This window comes from Takifugu flavidus, unplaced genomic scaffold (assembly GCF_003711565.1).
Source record: "Takifugu flavidus isolate HTHZ2018 unplaced genomic scaffold, ASM371156v2 ctg141, whole genome shotgun sequence".
NCBI lineage: Eukaryota > Metazoa > Chordata > Actinopteri > Tetraodontiformes > Tetraodontidae > Takifugu > Takifugu flavidus.
This window is the reverse complement of record NW_026621877.1, coordinates 241,338-259,862: the sequence shown is the minus strand read 5'-3', so window position 1 is coordinate 259,862 and position 18,525 is coordinate 241,338. Positions and strand designations below refer to the sequence as shown.

General features: G+C 48.8%; 1 protein-coding gene across 1 annotated transcript; it reads right to left on the bottom strand.

Moving 5' to 3' along the window:
• Positions 1-1,642: 1,642 nt before the first annotated feature.
• On the bottom strand, positions 1,643-4,071 carry cited4b (Cbp/p300-interacting transactivator, with Glu/Asp-rich carboxy-terminal domain, 4b). Its single transcript, XM_057023253.1, has 2 exons — positions 3,844-4,071; positions 1,643-3,225 (listed from the first exon to the last, which is right to left on the bottom strand). Exon 2 carries the CDS (start codon positions 3,218-3,220, stop codon positions 2,387-2,389), a length of 834 nt encoding a protein of 277 aa, XP_056879233.1. The 5' UTR covers positions 3,221-3,225; positions 3,844-4,071; the 3' UTR covers positions 1,643-2,386.
• Positions 4,072-18,525: the final 14,454 nt, after the last annotated feature.

Genomic DNA, 18,525 nt, shown 5'->3' with positions numbered 1-18,525 from the left:
AGCTCAGGGTGGAGCTGGAGAGGCTGAAGAAGAGAGTTCAGGGTGGAGCTGGAGAGGCTGAAGAAGAGAGTTCAGGGTGGAGCTGGAGAGGCTGAAGAAGAGAGTTCAGGGTGGAGCTGGAGAGGCTGAAGAAGAGAGTTCAGGGTGGAGCTGGAGAGGCTGAAGAAGAGAGTTCAGGGTGGAGCTGGAGAGGCTGAAGAAGAGAGTTCAGGGTGGAGCTGGAGAGGCTGAAGAAGAGAGCTCAGGGTGGAGCTGGAGAGGCTGAAGAAGAGAGCTCAGGTGGAGCTGGAGAGGCTGAAGAAGAGAGTTCAGGGTGGAGCTGGAGAGGCTGAAGAAGAGAGTTCAGGGTGGAGCTGGAGAGGCTGAAGAAGAGAGCTCAGGGTGGAGCTGGAGAGGCTGAAGAAGAGAGTTCAGGGTGGAGCTGGAGAGGCTGAAGAAGAGAGCTCAGGGTGGAGCTGGAGAGGCTGAAGAAGAGAGTTCAGGGTGGAGCTGGAGAGGCTGAAGAAGAGAGCTCAGGGTGGAGCTGGAGAGGCTGAAGAAGAGAGTTCAGGGTGGAGCTGGAGAGGCTGAAGAAGAGAGCTCAGGGTGGAGCTGGAGAGGCTGAAGAAGAGAGTCAGGGTGGAGCTGGAGAGGCTGAAGAAGAGAGCTCAGGGTGGAGCTGGAGAGGCTTCAGTCCGCCCGTCTGGCCTCTGTGGCAGGTCCGTACGAGGACAACGTTGCCCTTCACTGTTGGTAGCTCCTTAGCCATTAAAAACCTCTTCCTTTCATTTAGCCGGCGGAAGGTGCTTGCTGTGTGGCATGCAATTATGGGATGCATGCGGGACGGCGTCCTGACCCTGTGCTAGTTGCCAGATCAGCTCATCAGATTTGCAGCAACCATGCGAGCTGCAAACGTTAGCTAGCTTTAACGTTAGCTAGCGTTAGCTGTGCCAAACCGATGCTGTGAAGCCACGATAGCAGATGTTCGAGGCTGCCTTTTGGACTCAACGCTGGTCTTTAACCCATTTTACTGAAACCAGCCCAGTCAAGGTTGATTCCACCGTTGAGCAAAACACTGTTTCTGCTTTGGAATGACAACATTGTGCTCAACCCCCCCAAAATCACCACTCTCAACGATTCCTTTCTTGTTAATGTGACAAAGTAAATATGGTGATGCCCAATCAAGAGGTTTCACACCCTCGTGGCCCAAAACTGTGCCAGCGACTTTAGAGAATCACTGTTTTACCTCAGCGGGACGTTTTTGTTCACCTGCTGAAGCCCATTTCTCCAGCCGCCCACTGGAGAAACAGCAGCACCATCTTGTCCAGTGGAACTCGTTAAGGCCTTGATTAATGCGCACTTTAACGCTGCTCTCTCCTCCCGACCGCACGTCTAAACTCAAACGCTGGAGACCAACCAGTCTAAAGTATACTGCCTTTTTTCCCCCACATAGAATGTCACAAAGAAAATGATGCATTTGTTTAAAGCAGGAGTTTTTGACTATATTCTTACAAGACATAAATATATCTTTTGATACATTTCTACAAAAGGCTTGAAAGAAACCAGGATTTTAACATCAAGCTGAGGTTAGCTTTAGCGCTTAGCAGGCGCCCCACCGCCCGGGGGAAGAACCGTACAATGAATAAAAAAAAACAGGTCACACTTCTATCCAGGTCATCTTTATTGATCCTCCATACCCCTCCTCACAAAGAACCACCGCCCAAAAATTATCTACAAAAAAAGGCAGGGGACAATCTAAATAACCAATAAATAACAATCTGCGCGATTAAGGCGGTTCTGCACCTCTGATAGAACACAACAGCGCGGACACAACAGCTTCTTACAGTACAAGCAGGTCTGAGAACGTCACATTTAGGAAGAAAGCTCTTAAAAAAGTGACCTGAGGTTGAATGAAAACATGGGACAGGACAGAGAAAGAAAAGAGGCTCCTTTTGGTGACGTTCAGATTCAGTCTCGAAACCAAAAAAACAACAGTGAACTTTCATTTTCTGCCCCGACTCTTGGAAACAAATCAAATCTGATCGTAAATGGATCCAGTGATCTCCAGTTGATCTGACGTCCCAGGCAGGAATAAATAAACTGGTGGTTCTGGTGACTCCAGGCGACGCTGCTACAGTGTTGATGGTTGCAGATTCTCAGTGTTTCTTCATTACATTCATGTCCAGGTTGTTCCATCCAGCATCTGGCCACGAGTGCGTCCGTACCTCAAGCACCGTGTGACATCACCCTGGAGATATCCAGAGTTCTCCTCACTGTAGCAACTTGGCTTTCTTGTACAAGGACGTGCTCACAAATCTAAAAAAAAAAAAAAAAAAGCACCGTCTTTCACCCTGGAAAATCTGGACTCCAAATCCTCACTTTGGCCTTTGGAAAACCAGGTCCCAGATCAGCAAGTAACAGTGCTGGGCTGCTGTTTGCTGACAAAGTCTGAGATAAAGTCAAACTCATTCTGTCCCAGAAAGAGTTCTGGCAGCTCTTGGACCCGGTCTAAGCCGAGCTCCATGACCAAAGAGGTCAAGACGTCCTCGTCAATCATGTCAGCGTCCATTCCATTCAGGGCCAGCGTTGGCCCAGCCATGTGCTGCATGCTAACCAAATGGGTCGGGTTCATGCGGTACTGGGCTGTGGCCCCCATGTGGTTGGCGGCCATAGGCCCCAGTGGGTGTCCGTGGTACTGCGTGTTCAGCTTCTGGAGCTGCATGCTGGCCATGAGCTGCTGAGACGTGAGTCCCCCGTTCATGAACTGTTGCTGGTGCTGCTGCTGCTGCTGCTGCTGGTGCTGCTGCTGTTGCTGCTGTTGCTGGTGCTGCTGCTGTTGCTGGTGCTGCTGCTGTTGCTGGTGCTGCTGTGCGTGCACGTGATGCTGCTGCTGCTGCTGCTGAGGATGATGATGATGATGATGATGCTGCTGCTGCTGCTGCTGCGGCTGCTGCTGCTGCCCGGTGTAAATCATGTTACTGGATGTCATATGGTGGTGGCCCACCTGGGCCCCACTCATGGGTCCACCCACCAGGCCCTGCCGTTGCCTCATAGTGGTTTCAATGGTGGCCTGGGCACTGCCATAGTGCATCATCTGACCACCGGGCAATGTCCTCACGCCCTGCTGGGCGGCGTGCTGCTGGTGACCTGCCTGCATGCCACCGTTCATGCCCATCCTGTAACCGTGGAGACTGGCACCAGCCGAGTTGTGATTGATGGGCATCATCATATGGTCTGCCATCTCTCCTGAGCAGAGTAAACACGCGATTAGAAGTGGCGAACAGACAAACAGCACGAGCACGAACAATCGCAGCTCCAGTTCACGCCTCAACTCACGTGATTAATCCCCATCGAGCTGGAAATTTCAGATTAGCACCAAGGTTCCTAGCCTACACCTGGCTCTCGGCTCTCTCGAGCCACCGAACAAACGCCCCGGGTGGGTTTCCAGACTCGGAGACATTGTTTTGTGTGCGTGATTTACGCACGAAGCATCGCTGAAATTAAAAACGCACACGCGGCTCTTCTGTCTGTCATGCACGACAGTGCGAGTGGGATTTCAATGAAAGCAACATTTGACGCACGCCAGCGCGTAACAAAGAAGCCTGACATCATGCGACATCTCTCCAGCAGCTGAATCACCACATTTGGAACCAGGCTCGGACACGCGCGGCTTTCGCTCTTTTGTCTCTTTATTGGACCCTTTTCATCCCATAATCTCCAACTGTGGCATCATGTTGGACACCAGAGAGATTTTCAAGACAGGAGAGCGCGAACAATGGAGCAGGAGCAGCCGCTCGGAACACGAGCCCCAACCAGAAAAACGCCAAATTTCACAGTCAGAAATGGAGGATACAAATCACTCACCCTGCTCCTTTTTCACAAAGTTACGCGACTTTGCGTCTATCGACGCACTTCCGTGCACAGCGAAGCTCCTCTGGATCTGCTCGGGATACTCCTTAAAGCTTCATGCTCACGCGGGGACGGCGCACAAAGACTGCCGCATCAGACCTGCTCACGACTGCCTGGTTTCTGGGTCAACTCGGAGATTATGAACATCTAAAAGCTGCGAGGTGGAGCCTCGTCCTGCGCGTCTTTGTTCCGATTGGCCCCGTTTCACACAATTGTGCAGGGGCGTAGAGAGAAGGGCTGTGACGCACGAGCCAATTTAACCCCCCCCCCCCCCTTTTATTTTGGCATCTTGTTCGTCTAAAATAGTCGCAGAAGTTTGAAAACAGCCATAATTTCACCATTCATCGAACCTGGTGTAATATTGAATCCAGATATTGTTCAGTGTTTCTATAGTCCGGATATCGACGCAGAGCCGGGTTTCATGTTCTGTTTGGTCCACTGGCCTGAGTGTGAGTATGTGGACTAGTCCTCCTGTGGGGGACTAGTCCTCCTGTGGGGGACTAGTCGTCCTGTGGTGGACTTGTCGTCCTGTGGTGGACTAGTCCTCCTGTGGGGGACTAGTCCTCCTGTGGGGGACTTGTCGTCCTGTGGTGGACTAGTCCCCCACAGGAGGACTAGTTGTCCTGTGGGGGACTAGTCGTCCTGTGGGGGACTAGTCCCCCACAGGAGGACTAGTTGTCCTGTGGTGGACTAGTCCTCCTGTGGGGGACTAGTCCTCCTGTGGGGGACTTGTCGTCCTGTGGTGGACGAGTCGTCCTGTGGTGGACTAGTCCCCCACAGGAGGACTAGTTGTCCTGTGGGGGACTAGTCGTCCTGTGGGGGACTAGTCGTCCTGTGGTGGACGAGTCGTCCTGTGGTGGACTAGTCCCCCACAGGACGACTAGTCCTCCTGTGGGGGACTAGTCATCCTGTGGGGGACTAGTCGTCCTGTGGTGGACGAGTCGTCCTGTGGTGGACTTGTCGTCCTGTGGTGGACTAGTCCTCCTGTGGGGGACTAGTCCTCCTGTGGGGGACTTGTCGTCCTGTGGTGGACGAGTCCCCCACAGGAGGACTAGTTGTCCTGTGGGGGACTAGTCCTCCTGTGGGGGACTAGTCCTCCTGTGGTGGACTAGTCCTCCTGTGGGGGACTAGTCCTCCTGTGGTGTATCATTGAGTCAAGTCCGATTGTCCGTTCTGGGCTACTGTAGAAACGTGGAGCACCACACTCACTCACTCACACACACACACACACACACACACACACACACACACACACACACAAATCTGTCTAGTTTTCAAACTTGATCTCAAAGAGTGAGTCATTCACTTGATGGATGATGGGTGGATGGATGGATGATGGATGGATGGATGATGATGGATGGATGATGGATGGATGATGGTGGATGGATGATGGATGATGGATGATGGGTGGATGGATGATGGGTGGATGGATGGATGGATGGATGATGGATGGATGGGTGGATGGATGATGGATGATGGATGGACGGATGGGTGGATGATGGATGGACGGATGGGTGGATGATGGATGGATGGATGGATGGATGATGGTGGATGGATGATGGGTGGATGGATGATGGATGATGGATGGATGATGGATGGACGGATGGGTGGATGATGGATGGATGGATGGATGATGATGGATGGATGGATGATGGATGGATGGATGATGATGATGGATGGATGATGGATGGATGGATGGATGGATGATGGTGATGGATGGATGGATGATGGGTGGATGGATGATGGGTGGATGGATGGATGGATGGATGATGGGTGGATGGATGGATGATGGATGGACGGATGGGTGGATGATGGATGGACGGATGGGTGGATGGATGGATGATGGATGGATGATGGGTGGATGGATGATGGATGATGGGTGGATGGATGATGGATGCTGGATGGATGGATGATGGATGGATGATGGATGGATGGATGGATGATGGATGGATGGATGGATGATGGATGGATGGATGGATGGATGATGGATGATGGATGGATGGATGATGGATGGATGATGGGGGGTTATGGGGGGGCAGAGGAACGGGGCTTTTTCTGTCCCTCCTGGCTGCAGCAGCACTATAACGACTGTGATGGACGCTTGACCACCTGCTTTTGTGAACACTGGATGGTTCCATGCGTCCCTGTCCATGCACCCATGCGTCCCTGTCCATGCGTCCCTGCCATGCGTCCCTGCCCATGCGTCCCTGCCCATGCGCCCATGCGTCCCTGTCCATGCGCCCCTGTCCATGCGTCCCTGCCCATGCGTCCCTGCCCATGCGCCCATGCGTCCCTGTCCATGCGTCCCTGCCCATGCGCCCATGCGTCCCTGTCCATGCGTCCCTGCCCATGCGCCCCTGCCCATGCGTCCCTGCCCATGCGTCCCTGCCCCTGCCCATGCGTCCCTGTCCATGCGTCCCTGCCCATGCGTCCCTGCCCATGCGCCCCTGCCCATGCGTCCCTGCCCATGCGCCATGCGTCCCTGTCCATGCGTCCCTGCCCATGCGCCCATGAGTCCCTGCCCATGCGCCCCTGCCCATGCGCCCCTGCGTCCCTGCCCATGCGCCCATGCGTCCCTGTCCATGCGTCCCTGTCCATGCGTCCCTGCCCATGCGTCCCTGCCCATGCGCCCATGCGTCCCTGTCCATGCGTCCCTGCCCATGCGCCCATGCGTCCCTGTCCATGTGTCCCTGTCCATGCACCCATGCGTCCCTGTCCATGCGTCCCTGTCCATGCACCCATGCGTCCCTGTCCATGCGCCCATGGGTCCCTGCCCATGCGTCCCTGTCCATGCGCCCATGGGTCCCTGCCCATGCGTCCCTGCCCATGCGTCCCTGCCCATGCGCCCCTGCGTCCCTGCCCATGCGCCCCTGCCCATGCGTCCTGCCCATGCGTCCCTGTCCATGCGCCCCTGTCCATGCGCCCCTGCCCATGCGCCCCTGCGTCCCTGCCCATGCGTCCCTGTCCATGCGCCCCTGTCCATGCGCCCCTGGGTCCCTGCCCATGAGTCCCTGCCCATGCGCCCCTGCCCATGCGTCCCTGCCCATGCGTCCCTGTCCATGCGCCCATGGGTCCCTGTCCATGCGCCCTTGGGTCCCTGCCCATGGTCCCTGTCCATGCGCCCATGGGTCCCTGTCCATGCGCCCTTGGGTCCCTGCCCATGGGTCCCTGCCCATGCGCCCATGCGTCCCTGTCCATGCGCCCCTGCCCATGCGCCCCTGCCCATGCGTCCCTGTCCATGGTATGATGGACTATCTGAACAATATGTCTGCAGCCTGATACGACCAACGAGGATTTTAAATTGAAGTCAGGGACAGAAGCTCCTCATGGCAGCGTCTCTATTGGAGAGGACATCAATGTTCCCACTGATGTCCACACGTTTGGGATTTGGGGGGAAGATGTGCATTTAGGGGTTTTCTAAAGGGGACTAGACTTTAGGGTATACTTCAGTTGTGCACGTGTACTTTTATGTGCATTTAGCCCTTTATTGATTTGGACGCTGTGTTTAAGTGTACATGTGAATTTTATTGCACCAAGAAAGAGGGGACCCTCTTCACCGTTGTAAAACATCCCATAAACTGCTGAAATTGCAGGATGCGTATCGGCCTTTGCAGTTTTTACTCCTTAAATTACCTTATCGAAATAAACTTTTCAAAATAATAAATGTAACATTTGAATGACATATCCTAGGTTCCATAAATGGAATATTGTGAATGAAAATGATTCCAGTGGAATTCATCCATTCTTTTTGGCATTTGTGGTGGCGGATGGGCTCGGACTTCTGTCCCGTTTCTCCAACACTTTTGGGGAGATCCTTCGATGCTCTTGGGCCCACTGCCACACAGATCCAGCATGTCCTTGCTCTTTCCAGAGGCCTTCTCTTGGTGGGATGTGCACAGAAAACCTGTCTAGGAAGACCTCCAGGAGACATTCTAACCAGATGATGGAACCTCCTGATGTGGCAGGGCCACATCTCAACGGTGAGCCCCCCAGATGAGCAAGCTTCTCTCGAAGGGAGCAGAAGAAACAGACCTTGTTATGACCTTGTTCTTTCAGTCATTGCCCACAACTTGTGACTTTTGGTGGGTAAATCAAGCGGCTTGCCTTTCAGTTTGCCTTCTTTACCGTGACGGACCAGGGCAAAGGCCACATCACTGCTGATGCCTCACCCATCCACCTGGGGATCCTAGGGATCCAGGGGATCTAGGTGGATGGGTCAATCACTCGTGAACAAGACCAGAAGAATTCTTACTCTTGGGGCAGAAAACCCCGACTCTGCTCTTCTCTGACTGAGGACCCTGGTCTAGGATGTGGGGGCGTGGACCCCATCCCCTCTTCTCCACATTAGACAGCGAACTGCTCCTTTGGCCTGAAGAAGCAACACAAAAAAATGGCCCAAATGTTGTTATTAACAAAATAAAGGAAGAGTGGTCCGTCCAGACCCTAACTAGTAACCCAGTGAGGCTTGAATTTGGAATGATACTGAAAATTGAATGAAATCACACGCTGATTCAGCTTCAGGAGTGTGTTTGTCCTCCACATGCCAGCCAGCACTGCCTACAGTATCTAGCAATGCTCTTGGTGGGACTAACCCTAACCCTAACCCTAACCTAACCCTAACCTACCCTAACCTAACCCTAACCCTAACCCTAACCCTAACCTAACCTAACCTAACCCTAACCCTAACCTAACCCTAACCTAACCCTAACCTAACCCTAACCCTCCTGTGGATCCACTCCCAGTCCTCGATTGAAGCATCCAGGATGGACGAGTCAGTGAGAAAAGATGCCAGTGACCCACTACACACTCCAACCTGTGGCTCACCACGCCATGTCAGGAACATTAATTCCTCATGCTAGTGTCATGTAGCATGTATCTGCACACACCTGGCCTGCCAGAGGTCACGCTGAGGTGCGGCAGCAGCAGAAGCAGCCATTTTTACAGCATGAGTTCCTGGAGGAGCGGCACAATCTGAATGTGGATGGGCAGCAGATGTTGGCCCAGGCTTTGACTGGGGGCTCTGTTAGAAATCAAACACTAAGAAAAATCCAAAAAAGATGAGGGAGATAAATAGTGTGGACACTTTCTGCAAAGTTAATGCTGATGGGCCCCCCCTTAAACTTAACCTGCTGTTTAAATGTTTCCTTCCATCATCGATCTCTATTTGTTCTGTTCTTTCCTAATTATCACAATCGATCACGATAGAAGTTTTTAAATTAAAGTTCATCCAGTTTGACTGAATAACTGTCTGCACTATAATCAACACCCAAATGACTTCTAATATTGATCCCAACCAGCTAACCCTAACCAGCTAACACGTGCTAACACATCTCAGTCTGACCCAACACTGCCAGTAGTGACTGAGATGTGGGTTTATAGCACTAAAACAATATTACTGCACACTTAGCAAATGTTAAAATGTTTGTTGTCTTTCCTACTAGAATAAAGCAAAATAAAATTAACTGACATTTTACCCATGCTAATGTAGTTAAGTGCTTGCTACTGTATGACTGCTACATTAGCAGTTTGGCTAAAGTTTGTTCCGTTATGATTAGCCATGTTCAGCATTGTTCATCCTTTGATCATTCTACTTTCATGTTGATACTCTGCACACGCAAATTTGTAGATGCTTATAGGAACGCTTGCATGGAGATGTGAAACCAAAAGTCCGTTTGCTTGTGTCTGTTTCTCCATGTGGGGGAGGGTTGTTATTGTTCTGGTAAATGAGCGAGTCTCTATAAATACTCCCAAGGCTTCCGTCTCTGTCTCAACCTCCAATCAAACGTCAGCTGGGCAACGCAGAGAGCAATGAGCCCGAGTCAAGGCTAATGGGGGCCAGAGTGGGGGGGGGGGGGGGGGGGGTAGAGTGGGGGAGGGTCACGAAGTGGGGGAGGCACTTTTGAAGGAAGGTAACTGAAGGAAAGTAACTGCCACTCGCAAACTTGTTGCCGTAAGTGATGCTTGACCGACGGTGGTGATTTAATGGATTAAGTAAGGTGGTTAAAATACACATTATGTATTCGGCCACTGTGATGATCAATGAACATTTCCCATTTGGAACAAAGAGTATCTTTACATCCTTGATAGAGCTGCATGCAAAAGAAAGAGCCACGTTAGCCTAACGCTAACCTTGTTATAATATCTAACAGCCAATAGGACAGTGTTGAATTTAAGCTTCAGAACGTACTGTTTTAGAGAAACCATGAGCAAAAACCACATGACTATAGTGAAAACTTTCATCTAACCCACGATAATGACAGATTTCTGCTATCATTGATCAAAAGAGACAAAATCTGTATTATGGCAACTAAAAAAAAATCTGTGGGTCAAACCAAATATTTATGATCAGTTGCTGCTTTTATCTTAGCAAGTGCTATAGTTAGCAGCACAAGGATTTGTGTTTAGCCATTCATTAGCTGTTAGTACTCACAGGTACATACATTTAAAACTCTTTATGGTCTGTCCTACATGGGGTCGGATCCTGTCTGCTGCATCTCCTTGTGACACCACATACATGTATTTTAGTTTTGCACTGTAGCTTCAGTAGCTGCTACAATATTTGTTGTGTCATACAGTCACTTTTACTAATATGCTCGAACAATAGAAATGATTGCAGATTAGTGATTAGCTAGTATAACTCATCAATGCCACTGGTGGAATGCTTCAGTTCATCATGTTAAAACCACACTTCAAAATATGAATCATATATTACATATTTGGACATATTTGGATAGATTTTATGCTGTGTTTGCTCTCCTCCACCAACATGCTACCCCTCACTGCTAGCTAACTTGTTTTATAGTAGGTGTTTATGTGCCATCATTGGTTAACTGGTAGGAAGAAAGTAATGCTAACCGACAGACTACAGTCGCTCAGCACTGGCTAACCCTCCTGAGCATCTCCAGCTAGCTGCCCTCCGTATCCTCTACTGTTGTCAGGAATTTAAGCCACATTATTTGCTAAACTAAATTTGTTGTCAAAAAAAATCTTTAGATAAATTCCATGTTGTCCATTGTTTACATCACCTAAATAAATACAATGTAAATAAGCACTGATTTTATCATTCTAATTAAACTTTATACATTGCAAATGAAGCCAATTTGAGCAGCAATATGGAAGTCTGCAAAGCTAATTTATTATTTTTAACAGTGAATCATGGAGGAAGAAGCGATAAATTGATCATTTTATATGATTAACAGCGTTACAACAGTGCCTGACAACATTGATGTCACAGAACTAAAAGCTTTTCTCAGCTTTTGTCTTTAGATCTCCAGTCCAGCGAAATCATTTCCTTTCACTCTGAGCTGGAGCGTTGCTTCCTGCACTGCTGGGATGAGTGTCGACACACATTACTACTGTTCCCTCACAGCCTCTGAGGACGTTTCAGTTCACCTCCGGGTACGTGCACATATCACGAGCAGCATGGGAGAGACGAAGACTTAACAAACCAAACCTGCACAACAAGTCAAACAAGTCGCAAAATGATTAGAGAGTTGGACACCGAATTACCACGACAATGTGAAGAACGAAGTACTAATCATTCATTAACGGCGGCACTGTTAACGAGGCGATGACTCCTAAATAATTATCAGTGTGACTGAAGCCCACTTCCATAACCCTTGTCCAAGAACCGAGCCCATCGCGTCCTGATGGGGGCTCAGAGAGGCACGGACAGATCCACATCCAGAAGTGAGGGGAGATCAGGACGTGGTCCACAACAATGAGCCAGCGAACAAGTAAGACTTTAAAACTGTCTATGAGCCGTGGGCGTTGGAGATGTTGGAGATGTTGGCCTGCAGCCTCCATCATAGGTGTGTCTGGCCGGGGCCTTGGGCCTTTCAACACAAAAGTCAACAGGGAAGGAGAAGCCCAGCCTGCCGTCGGCCCATTCATCTCACACAAAACACACAAAAGAGCAGAGCATGAGCCACATTCTTGACATCCAACCTCATCACCCCCATCGTCCACCGACCCCCTCTCCCCGACTCACACCCCTCCCCCATTTCTGCCTTAAACCAGCCGTGGCAGGCGGGAGCTGCTCTCGCTACGTTACCTCACTGGCTCGCTGGTCGGGCGGAGGAAGGAATGTATGTCGGGGAAGGTGGGTGTGGAGGAGAGGGGGCAGGGATGTTTTCTCTTCACTCCACTAATTGACACACTGATGTCAGCAGTTGGGTTTGTTGTGGTGTTGAAGCTCTCAGGGTCACTTTCCCCTCCCAGAAACAACCAAAGAAACCAGCCAGCCTGCAGGAAGCTGTGGAATCGGCTGCTTTTCTCATCCATGCGTCTTCATTAAACATCCAATATGGTGTCAGGAGATTCAGTTGATCAGTTCTCCAGGGATAAAGTTGGGGTTAGGGTTAGATTGATTGTTGTAATTTTAGCTAAGTTATCTATTTGACAGGTGAGCAGCTGACAAGCTAAAGCAGCTTATTATGTTATTAAATGTTATAGGGTTAGTGTGTTATTAAAGCAGCTATTGTGCTTTAATAACAATTTTAAGGTTGTAATAAGCAAAACCAACCAAAGTTATCACAGATTTCAAAGTGAGGATCAACAACACGCCATGATTGCTCAATATCTCTGACACATTCTCTTAGAACTCCGATGTTGTCCCTCAACATCTCAACCATAGGGTGTGTGTGTGTGTGTGTGTGAGAGTGTGTGTGCGTGTGTGTGTGTGGCTGTGTGTGTGCGTGTGTGGCTGCGTGTGCGTGTGGCTGTGTGTGTGTGTGCGGCTGTGTGTGTGTGGCTGCTTGTGTGTGGCTGTGTGTGTGTGGCTGTGTGTGTGTGTGTGAGAGTGTGTGTGTGTGTGTGTGTGGCTGTGTGTGTGTGGCTGTGTGTGTGGCTGTGTGCGTGCGTGGCTGCGTGTGTGTGGCTGTGTGTGTGTGTGTGCGTGTGTGTGTGTGGCTGTGTGTGTGCGTGCGTGCGTGTGGCTGTGTGTGCGTGTGGCTGTGTGTGTGCGTGTATGTGCGTGTGGCTGTGTGTGTGCGTGTGTGTGTGTCAGAGAGATCATGTTCACTTGTCTGCATTCTATTTAGACTGCTGAACAGCTGAGTCCACATTAGAAGTCAGCAGTGCTCTTTGCTGTTTTTGGGTTAGGGTTGGTTAGGGTTAGTTATGGTTCGGGTTAGGGTTAGTTATGGTTCGGGTTAGGGTTAGTTAGGGTGCAGCAGAACTCTCAGTTGCATCATCGACAGGAGCAAAATAATCAGCAAAATATGACGATTGTCCAGGTTAGCAGGTTAGGGTTAGGGTTAGTAGCAGTGACTAAAGGATAGGGTTAGGGTTAGTAGCAGTGACTAAAGGATAAATCTCTTTGAGCATGTTCAGTAACAACATTGTTCAGTAACAATCGATTGAGCTGCACATATTCTGAATATTTATGGATCAATAAAAATGTGATCTGCGGGGCCGTCTCATGGTGATGTCCGTTATTGGTTGAGCCGTCTCTTATGGCAGTGACGCTTCCAGGAAACAGCTTCTTCTCTTTCCTGACCAGGGCGTCCGTGTGGAACCACCAGGAACATTCATTAATATCCCTGCAAGGACACATCTGAGCCGTTCAACACGTATGCTGCACACAACACAACTGCACACACACAACACACACGGCCCCCCTCCACTGGCTATAGTCCTGTCTCTGCCTGTCCTCTTCCTGTTTTTCCACTCACTCACATTTTTGTCACCCTGGCCAGGAAGCTGTGGGAGAGATACACATGACAAAGTCTCTTTATTAAATTGGCTGAGTCTCTGTCGTCTTTGCATGTGTGTGTTTAAAGGAGGAGAGACATAGACACTGGATAGATGGGGGTGGGGACCTAGCCCAAGGGCTGGCAGCGTATCCACGATCCACTCTGGGCTCATCGTTGGATATTGCTTAAACCCAAAAATCAACAACGGGATAGAGCAGAATAAGACAGCGTCATGTTTTCATAACGGCGTCAATCTCCTACGAAAATGTCAAAAAAAAATCACATGCTAGTGTAAAATGCATAAATCGCTCTCAAATGCAAATATCAATCTGTGAATGTAACAAACATGTTGCCGCTAAAAAGAGGGTTACTGTTTATCTAGAAAACGTAATGGACAAAGTCTCTTTAGCTCCAGCAAATGCTTTGCTATCATCAATGCATTTGCTTTCAGTGGCAAACTAAACTCAATACAAGGGACCTAATAAGACACCCTATCCCTACCCCCTACCCCCTAAACCTAACCCTATCCCTACCCCCTAAACCTAACCCTAACCCCTAAACCTAACCCTATCCCTACCCCCTACCCCCTAAACCTAACCCTATCCCTACCCCCTACCCCCTAAACCTAACCTATCCCTACCCCCTACCCCCTACCCCCTAAACCTAACCCTATCCCTACCCCCTAAACCTAACCCTAACCCTAACCTAACCCTACCCCCTAACCCCTAAACCTAACCCTATCCCTACCCCCTAAACCTAACCCTAACCCCTAAACCTAACCCTATCCCTACCCCCTAAACCTAACCCTACCCCCTAACCCTAACCCAAATCCTAACCCTAACCACTATTCCTAACCCTAAACCCTAACCCCTATTCCTAACCCTAAACCCTAACTTTAACCCCTAACCCTAACCCCTATTCCTAACCCTAAACCCTAATCCTAACCCCTAACCACTATTCCTAACCCTAACCCCTATTCCTAACCCTAAACCCTAACCCTAACCCCTATTCCTAACCCTAAACCCTAACCCTTTCACAGGCAAACTAAACTCAATACAAGGCACCTAATAAGACAGCAGCGTTGGCCTTTAAAATAATCCAAAGTAGAACGGGGAAAAGATTGGCCCAGTTTTCATTCTGGAGCATAAAATCCTCTGCCGGGTTGCCTATCACATATGGATGGAACTAAAATAGTTAATCAAATGCTAGGTCTTATTCCTGACACCCTAACTACAAAAGAACTACAAGGTTTCATATTTAAAGAAGGACATGCTGGCTGGTTGGTTATGCTATCCAAACTTAGCTGTTACACAGATTGGGTAGAACTGCTATTGTCTTGACCTGCCAAATCTGTACAATTGTTGTAGTTCTCAAATGGACGGAAGGCCCATGTTACTGCTTCTTGAATGTCAATCTAATTTTCAAGGGTTCAACGAGTTAAAAGAAAAGAAAAGCAGAGTGTTTGTTGTTCGTGTTAGCATTGTGCAACACAACAGGAACAGAAAATAACTGATGAAAAATGAAAGAGGTCTGTACCTGTTACTTTTTAATTTGCACATATTGTTTAAATATCGGAACATAATTTCAACAGCTGCCAGATGCAGAACTCATAACTTCATTTGCGAGGATGTTCATTTCTTCCAGACAAACAGAACTTATGCTCCATAAGTCAAAGGCACAATAGGTTATAGAAGACACGAGCAGTTGTGCACAGTCTGCACATCCACGTGCAGGAAGTGATCACAGAGAGCACAAGACGTTGTGCTTCGTGGCCAAGGAGCACATTCTCCTCTCCCTCCCTAGACCCCCCCCCCCCCCCCCCCCCCGCTCCCTAGACCTCCCCCCCCTCCCTCGATGTTGACCTTCACGCTATGGTGTGGTATTTAGAAAAGAGGAGTAAACAAGATTGGTTGGAATGTTTATGAGTTAAATCCAAAGCACCGGTCTTCCAAAAAAGAATTCACAATGATTTTAAATGATTTATGGACACAACTCCAGGGAATCAAGGTTATACGAGATGAACTTTATTGGGACACACAGGAAGACGTTTGAGATGCTAACAGCATGTTAACATATTAAGGTAAAGAATTTCTGTAACTTTCGGGGGGCGGTTGTAGCTCAGTCTGTAGAAGACTGAACTGAGAATTGCAGTGGTTCTGGGTTCAAGCCCTGGTGCAAACCAAACATGGAAGGTGTTCTTCCAGTGGGGGGAAGGGCCAAGGCATATTCAGAGCACTGCAAAGGTACCCGTGAGCAAGGTACCAAAACCTCAAACACTCACATTGGACCCTGCAATGAGCTGAGGACTCATCTAAGAGTGTACCTTGACTTCACCCATATGCACGTGGGGTCGAGAACCCTCCCCATGACCCCAAAAGGGATAAAGCGCCCAAGAAAACAAAACAAGACGAGATGAGAATTTCTGTAACTGTTGCAAATTACTTTTAACCCCAGTTTTAAATTTTGATTGGATTTATCATTCCCTGATTTACAATTAAATACACATGATTCTGAGAGCACATTTAGCATCTAAGAAATGTAGGTTAAAAAAGCCAGAAGACAAGCAAATATGTGGAAAAAGGAAAACCTGGCTTTATTGTCTTCACTGTTAGAGCGATTAAGCAAAAAGTCCATTCCAAAATCCGCTTTAAGTCAACTTGTTTGCAAGAGAAGAAAAAACTCTGTGAACACCCTCTTGTGCTGTGCTCCTTTACCACAAGGAACTGAAACACCTACACAGACTAAATAACACCCGTAGTCTTAGAACAATTTTTTTTTTTAAAAACACTTGAAATGTAGTGGGCGGTGGTCGCCGCGGGTTTTTGGTTCGAGCCCCAGTGCAGACAAAATATGGAAGGTGTTCTGGTAGTAGGGGAAGGTGCCAGAACAGCCACTGACCACTGGTACATGCCTAAAGCTCGAGGATGCTCTGGTACAAGAAGGCGATCCTATGCTCCACTGCATCGTTTCCACAGGTCACCCCCATCCTACTGTGCCTGTGACCTGCCATGCTACAACATTCAAAGTGGTTCACTCACTCTCACACCCAGGAGTATAGGCATCAGTGAAGCTGGATATATGGACGGACGGACAGACAGACGGGGGGGGCGGGCGGGTGGGCGGACAGACAGACCCTTTAAGCCTCTCCCAGGGTTTTACATACCATTTCAGAGATTTGGTCGGCACTAGCAAGGTACCACCCTCAGGCTAATGGCTTGTGCGAATATTTTCACAGGTCACTCAAGGCGGCATTGCGTCTTGCGCTCTCGGATGGTAACTGGGTGGATTGTTCACCTTGAGTGATGCTTGGACTATGTTCAGCCCCCAAGGAGGACCTGGACACCGTGCCTGCAGAGTTGGTTTTCAGGCAGCCCCTCAGGTTCTGGGGCCATTTTTGCCAGAAGGTTCTGGTTCCTTTTACTTTCCTGTTATGTCAAAATCTGCTTTTACTCCTCCTTCACTCCTAATTTGTGCTGGCAGCTCATGACAGCTTGTTTTGTTTTTGAGCAGCATGACCTGCACCATTCGCCTCTACAACCCGTGCGATGGCCCATTTACTGTGTGGGAGACAGGCTCCAAGAGGTCCATGTTAGAAGTTGGGGATGTAACTTTGGATAGGCTTAAGCCGGCACATTTGGTAGCAGGCAATGTTCTGTTATCAGCCCACGTCCCCCTTCAGGGCCGTCCTGCTTACAAGGCTCCTACTGTGTCTTCTCGTGTCGTGTGTCCTGATTTGCACAGTTTTGTGGCTTGTGCTTCTCCCGTTTGTCACCAGCCTGCAGTTTTGGACGAGGGGCGGCACAGTCGTTACGGCAGGCTGATCAAGGCTCCGGTGAGGGACTGACATTTGCCCCTGGTTATGAAGCTGGCCCCACTCAGCTGAACTAGGCAGCCTGGCAACAGCATGACATTGAGAATTGTTTAGCTGCTTCTAAAAAACATCCCTTTGACCACCACAGAAGAATAAAACAAGTATAATCGGTATTAACCATGTTTAGACATTCAAAATATAAACCCATGTCCTTAGTGCTTTAGTCAAACATTTTCAGAACCTACCTGTGTTTAGGTGTCCACTGTGCTGAGTGCCAAGTGCAAATGCAGTTACCAAAATACAGTCCTGACCGGGGAAATGGCACAATCGCAACTACCCCAATTTCACTATCCTTTCACAAGCATAAAATCGAATCAAGCTAAGGTTGAATGCATCCGATTCTAAGTGTGGGTCAATTTTCAGATGGCCCGAGTCATTTCAAAATACAAACATGTTTGGACGTGACCAAAATAAGCAGCTTAAAAAAAAAAGCTTAATAGACATGTGAGTATTTCGTTTGTCACTCACACTTTCACTTTGGCTTCAGTGATTGTGTGATGGATGTAAACGGTTCGTGACACCAGTGACCAGCCATACAGAACATACAGAAGGGCCTTTTCCAGACCCCAGGAGCTTTGTGTGAGAATGCTCATAAATAACATCCTTTTGATTTTGGCTTTCCCTTGTGTTGAGTCAAGAAGCTGATCAGCCCTTGTGCGAATCGTCCAAAATAGTGCACGTGTCGTGTATTATGGGCCAAATCATTCAGTATCCTCCAGCCAATGAGACCATCGGACCTGCCTCTCTCCCGAGCTTATCATGCCCAGACGTTCCTTCTTGTGAAGAGCAGCATTCAACAGAAAGACATCTGCTCCGTGAGAGAATGTCCTAATTATTCATGATCATTTCACCATTCAGGATTTAGTCTGAGGCATATGTGGCCTTTCACATCGGTGTCAGACTATTATAATGCCTATTATAATGATTCTTTTAGCCATTAGTTGGTTATTATAGGCAAAGACAAAAATATGTAGTTTATATCATAAGGCACCACATAAATAAACCTTTTGTATTTTCATTGTCTTTTTCCTCATTTTTGGTTTCATTTCCTGAAAAAAGGGGGCTTTCAGA